This window comes from Bubalus bubalis, chromosome 9, assembly GCF_019923935.1.
Source record: "Bubalus bubalis isolate 160015118507 breed Murrah chromosome 9, NDDB_SH_1, whole genome shotgun sequence".
Classification (NCBI taxonomy): Eukaryota; Metazoa; Chordata; class Mammalia; order Artiodactyla; family Bovidae; genus Bubalus; species Bubalus bubalis.
The window spans coordinates 65,717,183-65,735,589 of NC_059165.1; the positions used below are offsets into that span (position 1 = coordinate 65,717,183).

The 18,407-nt window shown below is 43.0% G+C and overlaps 1 protein-coding gene across 4 annotated transcripts in view; it reads left to right on the forward strand.

The window, feature by feature from the left end:
* The window catches only part of LOC123335084, a 90,204-nt gene that overhangs the window by 27,487 nt on the left and 44,310 nt on the right, over positions 1-18,407 (forward strand). For all 4 annotated transcript variants that reach the window (XM_044947661.2, XM_044947660.2, XR_006553393.2 and 1 more), the window contains one exon: positions 1,951-2,168. In XM_044947661.2, coding sequence (XP_044803596.2) covers positions 1,951-2,168 — 218 coding nt within the window. The remainder of the gene's footprint in view (positions 1-1,950; positions 2,169-18,407) is intronic.

The window sequence follows — 18,407 nt, forward strand, 5'->3', positions numbered from 1 at the left end:
CTTTCCACTGGGCCGTCTCTCCAGACCGCCATCAGCGTGGGTGAGATCCATGCACCAGCTAATTGTACCAGGAGGGCAGTTTCCCATTTCTTGAAATGCTTCGAGTCCCCTGGGTGAATGCTCATGTTTCACAAACTCTGTGTCTCAGTGATGTAGTCCCTGGATACTTGGAGGCAGAAAGACCTGGGATTAGGCTTGATAGAGAGAGAGCGAGCCTCTCTCTGCTGGGCATTAAAGGAAGGCTTCAAGGGTACTTGGGAAACAGCAGTTGCCTGGGGTGAAGGAGAGGGTCAATGCCAGTGGTTGCCTCTTTAAGGGGACCTCGGCTTCCCCTGGGGAAGCTCAAGGGGGCTGAGAAACAAGTGAGGGCATGGTGGTGGGTCACACCATCTCTCAGAGGAGCACAACCAGTGAGTAGAGTTGGGGTGCAACCCTCTGCTTCTGGTCGATGCTCTCCTTCTGTAACCATCCAGAGCTGACCAGGAGGGTGGGTGGGGAGGATAGAGGAGGTGGAGACGCAGGGCAGCGACTGGCCAGGCAAGGTGAGCATACCCCTCTGCCTTTTGCTTACCCGTCACTTTTGGCTCTGCACTTGGCATGTAACTGAAAACAAGACCTTTCCTTAACGCGGAGCTTAATGATCCTTTTAATGCCCAAGCCATAGCATCGCTTCTCTCGCGCGCCTGTTCCCTGTCAGCCATGGGGCATTAAACCGGTGATAAAAATGCCTTTTTCGTATGGTCCACAAACTCACCAAGAGGCTCCTGGTAGCAGTATAGCCATCTAGCATGAAATCAAGAGGCAATCACTGCGGATGAGGCGAGATGAGCTATGCGCAGGAGCAATTAGCGGAGCCCACATTCCGGGTCTCGTCCTTCACCATCTCCTTGTGTGGGCACCCACCGCCTCAGCCCCAGCAGGGAGGGCTCCCACCCACCCACCCACCCTGCAGTCCTGCAGCCAAAGTCCAGTTCTGCAGAAGGGGCTTTTCCTTTCCTGTCTGCTTTCAGAGCAGTAAAAGATGCTTCATCACATCTTTAATCCAATTGACTATAGCATTCCTGACCCAGCTGGCCCCTGGGAACAAATGTCCTTGGTTATGTTTTCAATACAGAATATATAAAACACAAAGGAGGAAAAAAGGAAAGAAGTGGCCAGTTATGAATATGCATTAACATGATGCTGCGTTTGGAGCTGGAAGCAGGAGTCATTTATTTTAAGCAAATCAGATCTTGATACATGGCCATGAACGTGCTGACTTCTCTATCATGCAAACACGCTGGGCGAGTTTGATTTATACAGTGTGGCTGGGAGGTTTTTTCCCCCCAATTAAAAACAAACTGAGAAAAATCATTAATTTAACTACTGTATATTAAATTTGCATTAAAACATCCGTTTGTCTATATTTATATGTGAGTTATCGAAAATGTGAGCTCATGAATTCTAATTTCTAAGATCACATGCCAAATATTGAAGATAAATTTTATTTATTTCTGCAATTAATTCTATGAGAACAAATAGCTCTAATTTAGGGAATGGCAGATGTAACTGTCCGCTGGTGCCCTCCTGCATAACAAACATAACATTCATCTTTTCTCATTAAGTTTTTCCTGTGCCTGGTCTCAAGACATGCAAGCCTGGGCTATCTTTCTGTACCTTGTGCTTCTAACCACCCTCTGCAGACTTGCCTAGAAAATACTTGGAAAAATATGGACCGTGTCAAATCTCTTTTCTCTGCTTCTCTATGATGTGCAAAGGCTTCAACCATATCTAAAAGGCTCAACAAACATTTCTTCAAAGGATATCTTGACGTTAGCCACTTGGGTGGAGGAGTTGGTGCCTTCAACATCAATACCTGGATCAAAGTGGGGAGGCTGCCTAGTCTCTTACCCGAGCACCAGGACCTCTGGTTACACTTAGGACTTTGCATCCCCCATTCTTTCTCTGCAGGAGGTCACCCCCAAGAGCCCACCTTTCTTCAGCTGGACTGCATGTGTTGAGGACTGCAGGCTGCAGGGTGGTCATGGCCCATGAAGACACACTACTTCTGAGGATGTACACGACTCAGGGCTTCAGTCACACAGCTGCAGTGACAAAATGGGGCTCCAAGTGTGCTGTACTCAGGAGCTCTACCCCAGGGCAGTCAGATGCTGTTTGTTATCACCAAGGTATGTAGAACAGACAGCAAATTTACTATAAAGGCCTTCTTTGGGTATACTCATTGCCAGCACTGGTGTTAATGTGTAAGTACTTTGTACCGAGTGGGTAGTACATGAGGTTTAAACCATTTTTAGCCATTAGTCTGAATCAGTCCTGACCCTGAGGGAGCAAATTAGGCAGTGATGATGCAGTGTATTGGGTGCCATGGTTAGGGCCAGACCAAGGGAGTTGAGAGTGAGAACTGGGAGGACTCCTGCCTCTACTTGGGAGGCTGCTGGCTGACTGGGTGGCTGAACTTACACTTCTGCCTCTGAGGAGTTTTCACTGCCTCAAGAGTCCTTTAGTTTCACTCTGATGGTTGTCAGGTCTCTATAGGGACTGATGTGCCCAGATCCCTGGGCAGAGCTGTCTTGGTGTAAGGATGACGACTGGTCAGAAGGAACTATGCCGCTTATGGGTGAGGTCCTTTTGCTGTACCACAAGATGCAGAGAGTCTGAGTCTGTATCCTCCCTGAAAGCAGGGCTAAAGCCTTTCTTCCATTGGCTCATGCCACCATGAACCTGTTAGCAAGAGGGCACATTCTCCATGCTTGGAGTTCATTTCCTGAGCACGGCTTGCTGGTTTCGTCCTCTGGGTCTGATTACAGGGCAGGTGCAAGGGCAGTCTTTTCAGTGGCCTCTGCTGGGGCCAAGGGGCCACTCCCAACCATTTCTATAGGAGGCTGAGTCGGGAATGCTGTATCTTTCAGAGAGTGGGCCCACCCTGCTAGGGGTGAAACAGGAGCTTCCAGCAGCTGGAATTTCCTCTGGCCTTGCCCCTCCCCATCCCTTCATCTGATTAGCAGCATTTCTAAAAATCACAATTTGTAATAATCAGCTCTAGGAACATGCTAGTCAAGTATATCACATCATCAATGACAATAGTCATGTCAAGGTCTTTTTCTTTTCCGTCAGTAACAGGATGATCAGAGAGTCTCCCCTTTCAAAGAGTACATCACTCTTACATTTGGCTTCAGAATATCTTAACATTTCCAGGAAGGGATCACCGACTTGATGGGGCCACAGCTGAGTTCTTCTGGTAGCTGTTTATGGGAAGCGTCTGACCCAGGGCTGTTGGAATCAGGAAGGGCCATAACAATCACCTTTTATTTCCCTGAGGTTGGAGAACATATGCCTGTGGGGTGGAGGTTTGCCCTGCTTCACTTACTACTCCTGGCACAAACCTCACATCGTTTTGCAGCTGCTCAGGAAAGCAGACAGTGGGGTGACCACTTGCCATGGTCTGTTTGCACAGTCACACAGCTGGAAACAAAGCCAGAGGGAGGCCAAGGTTGGGATGGTGCCAGCCCCCCCACCTGCTGTCTCTCCTCCCACATTAGCGCCCCCTCCGAGTGGCTGGTGCTGTAGCAGCAAAAGCGGGACAGGAGAATTACTTGAAGGACAGAGCCCATCACTCCCACTTGGGCATGCCGTGTCACATTCTCCTCTGCCTGCACCACTACCCCTGCTTCGTTCAGACATTCAGTCCTCCATAGAGAAGCCACAGCACCCAGTGGGAAGGACTCTGGCTCTAGACTCTCAAAGATCTGGGTTCAGTCCTGACTCTGCTGGTGACCGGCTGTATTACCTCAAGTTAGTCATTGCCCCGTTGAGCTTCAGTGTCCTCATCTGTAAAAGGGCGGTGATGAATAGTATCTATGTGAGAGTGAGAGGAGCTCATGCATGTGATTTTATCAGCACAGAACCCAGAACGCTGTAAATCTTTGCAAATGCTGGCTGTTGGGGTATCAGTATTTAGTCTGCTATAACCAGATTACCACATCACTTTGTGTCCAAGCTTATTCTCCGCCAGAAGGTGGGATGTGAAGTGAGTTGCTCAGTCATGTCCAACTCTACGCGAACCCATGGACTATACAGTCCGTGGAGTTCTCCAGGCCAGAATACTGGAGTGGGTATCCTTTCCCTTCTCCGGGGGATCTTCCCGACCCAGGAATCTAACCGGGTTTTCCTGCATTGCAGGCAGATTTGTGATGGGGTGCCTGTAAAGAGGGGCTTTCTCCTGTGGGCTGGTGACAGGTTGTCATTGGACGGCTGTGTGCTGAGGACTTGCTGGTTGTCAAGCTTACCGGTAATCATGGGTTGTTTCTTGTCCTTAGTGACATCCTGGAGGAGAAGAGAACACTAGAGGGCGAAATTTGGTAGTCCTCTAAGAAGTGAGCCCCGTGCTATGGGAACGCTGAACGAGGAGTTTTGCTTTAGGTTGAGAGGAGCCCACAGAAGTCTGCCTGGAGGAGGTGGCATGAGGTGTGGCTGAAAGGGAGAGGGCCACCTCTTTAAGGAGGATCCTGTGTTTGGAGATATACTTATGACCCCCAAGCAAAGGTGTTGCACATCTGGTGGAAAGCTTCATTTCACAGGTTGCCTCTTCCCTCAGCTGCACGGTTCTTGGGGTAAGGTGGGGTGAGGAGAGGACGGTGTGCTGCTTGTGTATCTCCAGAGTCCAGCACAAGGCCTCATAGCAGGTCTCAGTAATGAAGAAATGAATGTGAGTGAGTGAGCGAATGAATGAGAAGGCATGAAAAATTGTGCCATTTTGTGGAATGCAATTTGGGATTTATTATATAGGCTTTAGGGCACCAGCAAAGGTTTTTGGAAATGATCAGACTTATGATTTATGAATCCAAATCAAAGAAGGCAGCTACCTGCCACTCTGACATCCCAGCTCATCTCATCATCTTGACTTTGCCGAGTTCTATTAGAGCCTTACCCCTGATTTTGCAGGTATCTTAACTACTGGGATCACCCTAGGGCAGACTGCTTCGGAGGGTGAAGACAGGAAACTGCCTGGCTGGAGGGAGAGGGAGGCTAGTGCCCAGGCTGTCGCCATAGTCCAGAGAAGTGAGAGCTAAGATCTGGGTGGGCTGGGGCCTATGGGTTTTAGTGAAACTAAGGGGCAGGTTGGGGGCTGTGAACAGAGAGACCCTGCAAAGAAGGGCAGCTACCATCCACTGAGGACCAGAGCAACATCTGCTCTGTTGATGAGTGACTGATGTACTTTTTTGTGGGCGCTGTCAGGGAGTTTACTTTCAGGAAGTGAGGCCTGGAATTAATCCGTCCAGCTTTCTAGCTCTCTGAACCTGTGTCCAGCAGGTCACCTCTTGGCTGCCCAAGTGATAGTTTCATCTTCTGGGACTTTACAAGAGTTTGGGTACCCAGGTTGCTGAGAAACACCTCAAGACCAGCATCTAGCACTCAGATGCTACAGGGATTACAAAAACAGAAAGCATCCCAGGCATTGTGCCTGTCTGGTCTTACCTCCTGCAACCATCTGCTCGATAGCTCCAATTGTATACCAAATAGGCATCTTGAAATGAACATGTCCAAAACTGAACTCTCGATTTCCTCTTCTGGACACACACACTGGCCTGCCACATACTCATACACAGATCTACCCCTTCCCCAGGCTTCCCCATGCCAGTTACTTGTCTTGACACTTATGTGGTTGCTGATCAGATCTATGATATTGGGATTCTCTTTGCTTTCTTTGTTTTGTTATACTCCATCTCCAAACCCTCAGCAAAGGCTATCATCTTCACTTTCAAAATAAATCTAAAATATGACTAGTTCTTGATCTACTGCCAGCCCTCAAAGCTGTCATTATCTTTGATTGATTGGTTTTCTTCTTTTTAAAATGAAGTCTGGTTGACTTACAACTTTATACTAGTTTCAGGTGTACAGCATAGTAATTTGATATATTTATAGATTATACCCCATATAAAGTTACTATAAAATAACTAACTGTATCCCTGTGGTATACACGACATCCTTGTAACTTATCTAACTATTTCATACCTAGTGGTCTCTATCTCTTAATCTCCCTCACCTGTTTTGCCCCTCCCACACCCCTCTCCCACCAGTGTGTCCTATGTATCTCTGAATCTGTTTGGTTATATTCATTTAAAAATTTGTTTTAGATTCCACATATAAGTGATATCATACAATATTTGTCTTTCTCTGTGTACTATTTCACTTAGCCTAATACCCTCAAGGTCCATCCATGATACTGCAAAGGGCAAAAATTTATTCCTTTTTTGGCTGAGTAATATTCCATTGTATGTGTGGAATAGATCACACACACATCTTCTTTATTTATCGCATCTTCTTTATCCATTCATCTGTCATTGTACATATAATTTGCTTCCATATCTTGGCCATTGTAAATAATGCTGCTATGAATATTGGGGTGCTATATCTTTTCAAAGAAGTGTCCTCATTTTCTTTGGATATATACTTAGGAGTGGAATTGCTAATCATATGATAGCTCTATTTTTAATTTTTTGAGAAACCTCCCTACTGTTCTCTTACATTGAGTTGTAACAGTGCTTTCTATATTTTGGATATTAACACCTTATTGGTCATGTGATTTGCAAATATCTTCCTCCATTCAGTAGGCTGTCTTTTCATTTCATCGATAGTTTCCTTCACTGTGCGTAAGCTTTTTAGTTTAATTTGGTCCAATTAGTTTAGTTTTGCTTTTGTATTCCTTCCCTGAGAAGACAGATCCAAAAAAGTATTGCTAAGACCAATGCCAAACAGCATATTGCCTTTTTTTTTTTTTAATGAGTTTTATGGCTTTAGGTCTTAAATTTATGACTTTAATCCATTTTGACTTTATTTTTGCATATGGTATGAGAAAATGTTTTGATTTAATTATTTTATATATACTTGCTCAGTTTTCCCAACACCACTTATTGAAGAGACTGTCTTTTTTCCATTGTATCTTCCCTCATTTGTCATAGAATAATTAACCATATACATGGGTTTATTTCTGAGCACTCGATTCTTTTCTATTGAGCTTTGTGTCTGTTTCTGTGCCAGTACCATACTATTTTGATTACTGTGACTTTGTAGTATAGTCTAAAGTCAGGGAGTGTGACATCCCCAGCTTTGTTCCTTCCCCCAAATTAATTAGGCTATTTAGGGTCTTTTTTTAGCTCTATACAAATTTTAAGATTTGTTCTAGTTCTTAAATCATGGGTATTTTGATAGGGATTGCAATAAATATATAGATTGCTTTGAGTGGTGTGGACATGTTAACAACATTAATTATTCCAGTCTATAAACACGGGATATCTTTCCTTTTATATGTGTCATCTTCAGTTTCCTTCTTCAGTGTCTTATAGTTTTCAGAGTACAAGTCTTTCATTTTTGTGACTACATTCATTGAGAATATTAGCCTGTAATTTTCTTTTTTTGGAGTGCCTTTGTCTAATATTGGCCTCATAGAATGAGTTTGGAAGTATTCCATTCTCTTCAAATTTTTGGAATAGTTTGAGAATAGGTATTAACTCCTCTTTAAATGTTTGGTAGAATTCCCCTGTACGTCATTCAGTCCTAGACTTCTGTTCATTGGGAGTTTTTTTGATTGCTAATTCAGTTTCAATCCTAGTCATTTGTCTGCTCATGTTTTCTGTTTCTTCCTGATTCAGTCTTGAAAGATTCTATGTTTCTAGGAATTTATCCATTTCTTCTAAGTTGTCAAATTAGATGGCATATGTGTTTATAGCATTGCCTTATGATTCTATTTCTGTGGTGTTTCTCTTTCATTTATAATTTTGCTTATTAGGGCTCTGTTTGGATTATTTGTTAACACATCTTCTAACTTTGCCTGCCTTGAGTGTGTTTTCAACACGATAGCCAGGGTGATCCTTTTAAAAAGTATCTTCATAGCAATGATGTCACAACTCAACAGAATCTTTGTTCATTTGTTTATTTTATCTGTCTCCTTGTGTTAAAATATAAGCCTCATGAGAGTCACAAATTTATTGGTTTGTTCAATTCTGTCTCAGCATTTAGAATAGGCGCTTGGTTTTGGTGGTTATTTGTTGAAGAAATACATCAGTAAACACAACAACTTGTTTAATCCTCACAATAACCCTTTGTTTGAAGACATTAAAACTCAGAGCAATTAAGTAACTTGACTGAAGTCATGAAGCTATTAAGTAGGAGATTTGGGATTTGAATTCTCTTTCGAGTCCAAAGTTACACATCCAACACTCTGCTAGACTCTCCCATATTTGTGTCTACCTCCTAGGCTGCTCAGCCCTGAAGAGAATATTTTCCTAGGATCAGAAATGAAAGATCTAAATCTCTATTTATGAAACTACTTTATTCCCAAGCCTTCGGTCATTGTCTCTAGTGGATGTGATCCACTCTGTGTCTTAATTGAATCTCTCCACTCTAGAATTTCTGGTTTCTACGCGGTCCCCTCCCTCTGAAGTCATAATGCAGTAGAGACCCCAGATGTCATTATTGTACAGTCTTTGGGAAGTGAGGCTAAAAGGTATTCCTGATTTCAAACCCATCTATGCTCATGCAGCGGACAAATCATAGATAAAGCTGCCCAGATTCCATGGAATTCTGCTAAATGACCTCCAGGACTCAGAACATGGGTCTCTAGATTCGCATGCTAGGAACAGAATCTTAGAAGAATTTTTATTCGAGGGGAAAGTAAATGTTTTATAGATTTATGCTGATGTATGTGAGAATGATTCTCTATTTGAGGATTTCAGCTTTTAAACAGAGGCACAATTTGTCAGTTTTGGTTTCAGTTTTACAAGCACTATCTTTTCTGAAGACTAAATTTGTGTGAGCACGAATATACTAATGAAACATGACATTTTCCTCTATTAAATGCACCTTCTCTGGGGAAGGGTTCTAAAAGAGTTCATAAAACTTCTCATGGCATTTGGGGAGGCACATTATTATATCTATAGATGTTTGAAAGCAGAGCTAAAGCCCTCGTGGTGGAAAAGTACTCAGAGTAATTTAAACTATTAACATCAAAGGACTAAACAGAATACAGAATTAGACGAGAGAAGTATAGGGGATACACACTTTTCTCCCTTCCACTTTCTGATAAGGGACTGGCTTGCAAATGTAAGAAATTTCCATTATGACAATATTCACAATTTAATTTTCAGGCTGACACAAACTTGACTCAATTTTATCCTTAGAAGCCCAGAAGAATAATCTATCTTTTAAACATCTGAGCCTGTAGATTTAGTCAAAATCAAAACCTCGTGGTGTTCATACATCTTCATGTGATAGAAAATTGGCAGTATTAACACTAATGTGTTTTGCTGTTTAGCTCCAAACTGGTTATTACCCAGCTCTTTCTAAGCCCGAGGAAAAGGCTTTTCTAAGCCAAAGAAAATGCATGAAGAACAGCTATATGTCAAAGCATTTCTGAAGAATTGGAATCTTGAAAGAAGAAACTAATTAATGAAAAGTCTAGTTAAAAGCAGAATTACTTTCAGAGAGCTAAGAATACATGGAATGTAAAGTGTTCTTAACAAAAGGTATTGTTACAAGTTTTTTTTTTTGTTTTTTTTTTTTTCTGTCTGAAAGTAGTTGAAGAGCAACAAGAAAAATCCCAGGAATAGTGTTAGTCCATGGGGTTACAAGATAGCCTCCCTCCCCAAAGTAAACCTCATTTCTTCAAACTACTGTTAGTGTTACAATTTTTTTTTTAAGAGAAATCTTTGGGATAAGATATTTCTTAGAAAACGAATACGATGAGCAGATACCAGTCCCCTCACCAACTGTTCTATTTTGCTGTCGTCTCTATAACGCCTCTGTATCCTCTGCTGCTGGTAAGTCACTTCAGTCGTGTCCAACTCTGTGCGACCCCATAGACGGCAGCCCACCAGGCTCCCCCGTCCCTGGGATTCTCCAGGCAAGAACACTGGAGTGGGTTGCCATTTCCTTCTCCAGTGCATGAAAGTGAAAAGTGAAAGGGAAGTCACTCAGTCGTGTCCAACTCTTAGCGACCCCATGGACTACAGCCTACCAGGCTCCTCTATCCATGGGATTTTCCAGGCAAGAGTACTGGAGTGGGGTGCCATTGCCTTCTCCACTGTATCCTCTAGCCCAGTATAAATTAAACATTCTTTTTAATCTATTTATACATTCAAGGGTCCCCCAGTCCCCTGGCACCTGGCCAAGGAGACTGGAGTGAAAAGAGGTTGTCCTGGTGGGGAACTTACCAAGGGCAGAGCTCAGGAGCATCCCTCTGGTCCCCGAGCCTGTTCCCCAGGGCTGACTGCAATCTTGGAGACAGTCCGGGCCTGGAGGTCAGACAACAGGGTTCCGCACAGCCGAGGCGGTCAGGAGTGAGGGCGGCTCCTCCTGCCCCTCACTGTGATGTTCCCAAAGATCCACACTGGTGAGGTAAGGGAGCTGTGCTCACTGACTCCCTGAATTTTTGTTGATTCCTCATTTTTGTGTATTCTCAGCCCCAGCCAGTTGAGGGTGCCAGTGATGGGCTTACTTTACAAACCAGCCCCTAAGGGTCAAATCACAGGTGCTGAGGACAGACCTCGCCAAGGACCTTTGCTCGGGCCATTCCAGTAGGTGTTTGCAACCCTCTCCTTTCTGCCAACAGACTGCACAGTGTGAGGCATTGACAACAAGCCCTGGTGTAAATATAGCAAATGGTCTCATCTGATTCTCAGAAACACTACTGTGGGTCAGTGGCCTTGGCCTTTTTCAGTTGGAAACGGGCCTGAGTGGTGAGTGGCTTGCCTGAGGTTCACGGTGAGCAGGATGCCTGACTATCCCATACCTTTCCACCACCACCTAGGGTTGCCATGAATGGAGTGGTTTCAGAATTAGTGGTGTCTGTTCACGCCATCATGTTAAGATTGGTAGACAAATATCATTGGCAACAAGTACTACTATTTTTTTAAGTGTCAATTTTAAAACATCATTCCCACATTTTAAATTATCCCATGTTCCCATTTCCATTCCAAGCTCTTTCGCACATTAGGTTTCTTATGCAAGCTGTTCCTTCTGTACCCATGCTTTTCCTTTAGAAGTCACAGAAAGAAACTAGTGATTTTTCAGGTTTCTGCTTAAATGTCATTCCTCTGAGAGGCCTTCTTGGCCCCACCCGCCCATGCCGGCCAGGCACTATCATATCACTGTTTGATTTTCTCCATAGGACAAATCACAGCCTGATTTTTCAGTTTGCAGCTTCACTGTCTGCATCATCACTAGACTGCAGTCACCAGAGGGGGGACTTGTTCCCTGCAGTGAGCCCAATACCTCGACGAGCGCCTGAAACATAGCATGAATTCAGTAAATGTGTAGTAAATAGATTTCTTGGCCAAATAATGAATATGTGATTATAATGAGAAATCTGCCAGCTTATGTTGAGAAGAATATTTAATTTTTGACCCTGATACCTATGAACAGTTTCTCTTTTCTCTACCCACACAGCTCATGAGATTGCTCTATTGTATTTACTGAGTACCTACTGTGTGCCAGGCATGGCGTTCTAAGGCTCACCATCTGTGATCTTCCAGTAGCAGAACAGGAAAAGTCTCTGCTAATTCATATCTGGCTTCTATTAACTTACATCCACACATGGTCAGAAGCCTCTTTGGTCTTTCCTGCTTCATTCTCTATGATTTGTCGAGGTTTCTTGTCTTAATGCAATCTGAATCAATAAGCTTGGCTTCCTTTTTTTTATTATTATTATAGTAGGCATATAACTTTTTCATCTTCTGGTTACTTTGTTCAAAGGATGGGTGACAAGTAGTATTATCAACAATAACACTCCAGCCGCCCAGTACCTGGAGGTCAGAATTGCAGTGACCTCCACCATTAAGAAGACAGCTGAAAGCTCTGAAGTGGGTAAGGGAAAATACCTCGTGGAGGGGTGTGTTATTGTCATCTAGCTGATGCATTTTACTTAGTGGAAAGGCAAAACAACCCCACAACTTGTGTGTGGCAGAAGTGAGCAGAATAGGAACTGCGATTCACAGACATCAGTGTGTGAGTGCTTTGCTCACAGAGGGAGACAGCGGTCCCCTCAGATGACAGAGCCACCTGGAGCCTCTGGAGGCCACCACCCTTCCTACAGTGTGGACCTCTGTTGTTACTGCATCCCTGCCTTACACTATAATTATTGTTAGTGATTGTTGTTGCTGTCTAGCTGCTCAATTGTGTCCTATTCTTTGCAACCCCAGGGCTGTAGCCCGCCAGGCTTCTCTGTCCATGGGATTTCCCAGGCAAGAATACTGGAGTGGGTTGCCATTTCCTTCTCCGGGGGATTTTCCCGACCCAGGGATTGAACCTGCGTCTCCTGCATTGACAGGCGGATTCTTTGCCACTGAGCCACCAGGGAAGCCCGTTACATTGATTGCAAATATTTAATCATATTCCCAAGACTGCTCATTATTGAGGCAAAATCAATAAAATTGCCTTGTAGCAAATTATGATAAAAACACACAGACAAGTAAGTCCAGGCCCTGAGGGGAACTTGGAGGGCTTGAATCGCACTGACTCACCCTGTTTTCTGGTTGTCTTCGGCCCTCTAATGCAGCCCTTCTCAAACGTGGCCTTGAATTAAGGCCCTCTTTACTGACATCTGTCTCCCTTACTGGACTGTGAGCCCTCCAGGGAAAGAGGATGTTTTATTTATTTCCTGGCCGTAGCTCTGTGCATACAATAGCCTACAGATAAGCATTTGTTTATTTGCATAGAATTAAAGTTTGGTATTGGAAAAGTCACCTAAATTGGAGAGTTCAAAGTGGAAGCAGATGAGTTGAATTTGAATCCACAGTTGCTGGTGGGCAACAGGAGATGTCAGATTCAGGACGTGAGTTGATTAATCAGAAGATCTTGGTTAGTTTTTTTGAAGAGGTTTGGGTAAGAGGATGCTGAGAAGCCATCCTAATTTGAGGGGAAGAAAATCCAGCAGTGAGCAGCAACCAGGATGGTCAAGCCAGGAGGAGACACCCCAACCACAGGAGGGACCCTGGATGTCTCAGTCTGGGGTTCCCTGAGGCAGGATCACTTATAAGATGATGCTGGGAAAAATTGAAGGCAGGAGGAGAAGAGGACGACAGAGGATGAGATGGTTGGACGGCATTACCGACTCAATGGACATGAGTTTGGGTAAACTCTGGGAGTTGATGATGGAGAGGGAGGCCTGGTGTGCTGCAGTCCATGGGGTCACAAAGAGTCGGACACGACTGAGTGACTGAACTGAACACAGAGAGAGAAGGACTGGAGTCGCCACCCATGCTCGTGGCTGCCCTATTGTGCCTGCTTTGCGTCTATTCTTCAGAGACTTTCTGATGAAAAGCAGTAGCTGGCTCTCTCTTCAGCCCTGTGCACAGCTCTGAAGGGCTGTGGCAGGAGGGACCTCATTCCTATGCTCCCTAGATGCTTGCTTTGCCTTCTCTTTGACCTCTGGATGGAAAATGTGTTCCTCTGACCTCTGCTGTCTCGATTGCATTCATTTGTTGTCTTTCATCTTTTTTCTCTCATTTCAGTTAATGCTGTTGGTCTTGCTTGTCCTTTGGATAGAAATCATTTATTTACCCATTCATTTGTGAGTGAAAGTGTGGGTTTTGGAATGACACAGATATGAAGGTTAATCCTGGCCCAGCTGCTGTATCAATTAGGATGGGCTAGGCTGGGCTGCAGTGATAATCTCTACTCTCAAAGACTTACACTAAAAAGGGTTTATTTCACTATCATGTGTGATGTCCATCATGGGTTGGCTGGGGGCTGTCCTCCAGATCACATTCAGAGACGTGGACAGAAGGGACGGTCACCACATGGTGCATCTCTGTGTGTGGCAGCAAGAGGAAGGGAAGGTGGCAAATCATGCGTTTCTTTTAGAGTCCTTCTCCTGGAAGTGACACACATCGCTTTCACTTAAGCTTTTGTCCAAAACAAGTCCTGATACTCTGCTCCACATCAGCCTCACCAAGTGCCTGGGAGGAGAGCCAGAATATTGGTACATGGCTCTGATGACTACAAAGCCACTTGCTAGCTGTATGACCCTAGACAGTTGTGAGACTTGCTCTGAGCCTTAGGTCTGCCTAAAATAGGGATAATGTGTCCTGTCTCTCTGGCTGTTGTGTGAATTATAAGAGATGATGCATGTGTATCAGTTATCTACTGCTGTGTAACAAACTTCAGTGGCTTAAACAGCAAGCTCACAGTGTGCAGTTTGGCAATTTACGTGGGGCTCATCTGGACAGTTTTTCTGGTCTTAGCTGGGCTCCATCATGATATGTGATCAGCTATAAGTCATCCAGGAGGCTCTGCTTCTGGAGGCAGTCTGGTCATCAGCTGACTTTCATGAGTTCCTTCATCCTGCAGCAGGCTAACCCAGGCTTATTCTCAGAATGCAGGCAGGCAACCAAGGAAGAGAGCTGGAGAATAGAAGGAGCCTTGAAGCCTGGGCTTGGAACTAACACACCATCAATTTCTCTGCATCCTATCAGCTAAAGAATGTTCTCAAGTCAGCCCAAAGTCAGAGGGTCTGAAGAGAGATTCCACATCTTGATGGCTAGAGAGATGCCAAGCTATATTGGAGAGGCTGTGGACACAGAATTGGGCCATTTGTAAAATTGATCTGTTAACTCAAAATAGACATTGCAGGAGACTGAAAATAGAAAAGAATTTATTTGAGGTCTTAGGAACTGCAATTTGGGAGATACAGATTCAGGTAACCCCAAAAGAGTGTTCCAAGGAAGAGAAAGCATTAGGAACTTGTAAAGACAAAAAGGTACAAGGTTGTTAAAAGTTACCTGGTGAGAATTGTGATGGACTTTGACACGAGTCAGAAAACATTTGTCCTTAAGGAATCACAAATTGTTTTAGGGCAGAGGTCCAATAAGTATCTTGAGTTTCTGGCAGGTCAGTAGGTCAGATTCCATCCAGGCTGAGATGTGCATAAGTCACACTTCCTTAATGGCCTCCTGGCTCTATTTTATTATTATTATTTTTTAATTTATTTTGTTGATGTATAGTTGATTTACAATGTTGTGTTAATTTCTGCTGTACAGTAAAGTGATTCATTTATATATGTGTGTGTGTGTATCCATATATATTTGTATGTATATATGCACATTCTTTTCCTATTCTTTTCCGTATGGTTTATTACAGGATATTGAATACAGTTCCCTCTGTTGTTTATCCATACTGTATATAATAGTTTGCATCTGCTAATCCCAAACTCTGAACCTCCCCCTGCCACCTTCCCATCAACCTCAAGTCTCTTATCTATGTCTGTGAACCTGTTTCTGTTTCATAGATGAGGTCATTTGTGTCATATTTTAGATTCCACGTATAAGTGATATCTGAGGGTATATCTCTTGTTTCTTTCTGACTTACTTCACTTAGTTTGATAATCTCTAGGTCCATCCATGTTGCTGCAAATGGCATTATTTCATTCGTTTTATGGCTGAGTAATATTCCATTCTATATATGTACTGCATCTTCTTTATCTATTCATCTGTCAGTGGACATGTACGTTGCTTCTATGTCTTGGCTATTGTAAATAGTGTTGCTACGAACATTGAGATGCAAGTATCTCTTTGAGTTATGGTTTTTTTCCCCCAGATATATGCCCAGGAGTGGGGTTGCAGGATTATACAATAGTTCTATTTTTAGTTTTTTTGAGAAACCTCCATACTCTTTTCTATAGTGGATGCACCAATTTACATTTCCATCAACAGTGTAGGAGAGTTCCTTTCTCTCCACACTCTCTCTAGCATTGGTACATGTTTTAATGATGGTCATTCTGACTGGTGTAGGTGGAACGTCATTGCAATTTTAATTTGAATTTCTCTAATAATTACCAATGTTGCTGGTTCCATTTTAGAGAGCTCTCTTAGCAATACCAACTTAATTTTGATTTTCCTTTCATAGATCTTCTTCAGTGTGTCCTCTGTCAGAATGATCCACTTTCTTTCCCCATGCAAAATGTACTCATCGTTTCTGAAGACTGTGGGATCTTGCCTTTAAGTTCCTAAAGCCCATTTGTATATCTGGGAAGTTCTACTTGGTTAATTCTTTTTAAAAAGTGCCAGGCCTTAGTTGTAGTAGGAGTGATCTTTGGTTGCATCATGTATACTAGGATCTTTAGTCGCAGCATGCAAGCTGTTAGTTACAGCATGTGGGATCTAGCTCCCCAAACAGGGATCAAACCTGGGCCCCATGCGTTGGGAGCACAGAGTTGCTTAGCCCTAGACCACCAGGAAGTCCCTGGGTTAATTTTTTTACATGTCTTAACAAAATATCTTACAGCCACACACTGATTTGATTGATGGTCCTGGGTTTTATTATTTTTAACAGCATTATGGGAATAATTGACATACAATAAAATGCACATGTCTTAAATCCAAGTTTTGACATATGTGTATACTGGTGACACCATCACATATCCATCTGTCCAGAAACTTTTTGGGAGCCTTTGTATTCCTTCCCTCCCACCTAGGCTAGCCCCTCCCCATCACTGCAAACGCTTTCTGCTCTCTGCCTCTGTGTGTTAGTTTGTATTGAACAAATGGAATATGGTCACATTTCCTAGAACTTGAGATAAATGAGAATGGCATAGTATGTATAATTTTTTTGTTTAGATCTATTTTTGATTAGCATATTTTGTTTAGATTTATTTATATTTTGCTTAGCGTATTTATTTTGAAATCATCCACATGGCTGATTTATCAATACTTCATTCCTCGTTTTTGGTGAACAGTATTTCATTATATGACTGTGGTAAAATTTGTTTACCCCTTCATCTCTTGATAAATATTTTGTTGGTTCTAGATTCTGGCTCTTACATGTAAAGCTGCAATGACTATCGAAGTTCAAGTCTATAAGTAGACACATGCTTTCATTTCTCCTGGTTAAATACCTAGGAGTGGAGTGACTGGGGCATATGATAGGAGTATATTGGTATATATTTTTTAAGAAATTGCCACATGGTTTCCCAAAATAGTTGTATAATTTTATAGCCCACAGGGTTGCAAAGAGTCAGACATGACTTAGCGACTGAACAACAGCTAAAACCAGTGGTTAAGAGTTTCAGTGGCTCTGCATCTTCACTCACATTTGGTATAAAAGAGTCTCTTTAAATTTAGCCATTTTATGACTGTGACGTGGTATCTCATTGTGATTTTGATTTGTATTTCCCCAATAACTAAAGATCTTGAATACTTTTTCAAGTGCTTAATTATCATCCATGTTTCTTGTTTCACATATGTCTGGTCAAATATTTTGACCATTTTAAGATTGAGTTGTTTGTTTGAGAGCTTGTATTAAGAATACTTTCTATATTGTGGATACAAGTCTTCTATCAGATACATGATTTCCAAATATTTTCTCCTAGTCTGTGGCTTGTCTTTCTATTCCTTTAACAATGATTTAGAAGAACAGAAGTTTCTTAATTTTGATGAAATTCACTTTTTCCTTTTAAAGATCATATATTCACCATTGTATTTAAGATTTTATTCCCCAGGATCCCTAAACATCTTACCACTACCACCTGATTTCAGGATGCCTGGTCAGTTTTAACCTGGATCCTCTCACTTCTTTAAACTGGATCACCAACAATATGAATGAAACTCTCTCAGTCAGTTCAGTTGCTCAGTCATGTCCGACTCTTTGCAACCCCATGAATCACAGCACGCCAGGTCTCCCTGTCCATCACCAACTCCCAGAGTTCACTCAAACTCATGTCCATTAAGTCGGTGATGCCATCCAGCCCTCTCATCCTCTGTCGTCCCCTTCTCCTCCTGTCCCCAATCCCTCCCAGCATCAGGGTCTTTTCCAATGAGTCAACTCTTCACATGAGGTGGCCAAAGTATTGGAGTTTCAGCTTTAGCATCAGTCCTTCCAATGAACACCCAGGACTGATCTCCTTTAGAATGGACTGGTTGGATCTCCTTGCAGTCCAAGGGACTCTCAAGGTCTTCTCCAATACCACAGTTCAAAAGCATCAATTCTTCGGTGCTCAGCTTTCTTCACAGTCCAACTCTCACATCCATACATGACCACTGGAAAAACCATAGCCTTGACTAGATGGACCTTTGTTGGCAAAGTAATGTCTCTGCTTTTTAATATGCTATCTAGGTTGGTCAAAACTTTCCTTCCGAGGAGTAAGTATCTTTTAATTTCATGGCTGTAATCACCATCTGCAGTGATTTTGGAGCCCCCAAAAATAAAGTCAGCCACTGTTTCCCCATCTATTTGCCATGAAGTGATAGGACTGGATGCCATGATCTTCGTTTTCTGAATGTTGAGCTTTAAGCCAACTTTTTCACTCTCGTCTTTCACTTTCATCAAGAGGCTCTTTAGTTCCTCTTCACTTTCTGCCATAAGGGTGGTGTCATCTGCATATCTAAGGTTATTGATATTTCACCCAGCAATCTCGATTC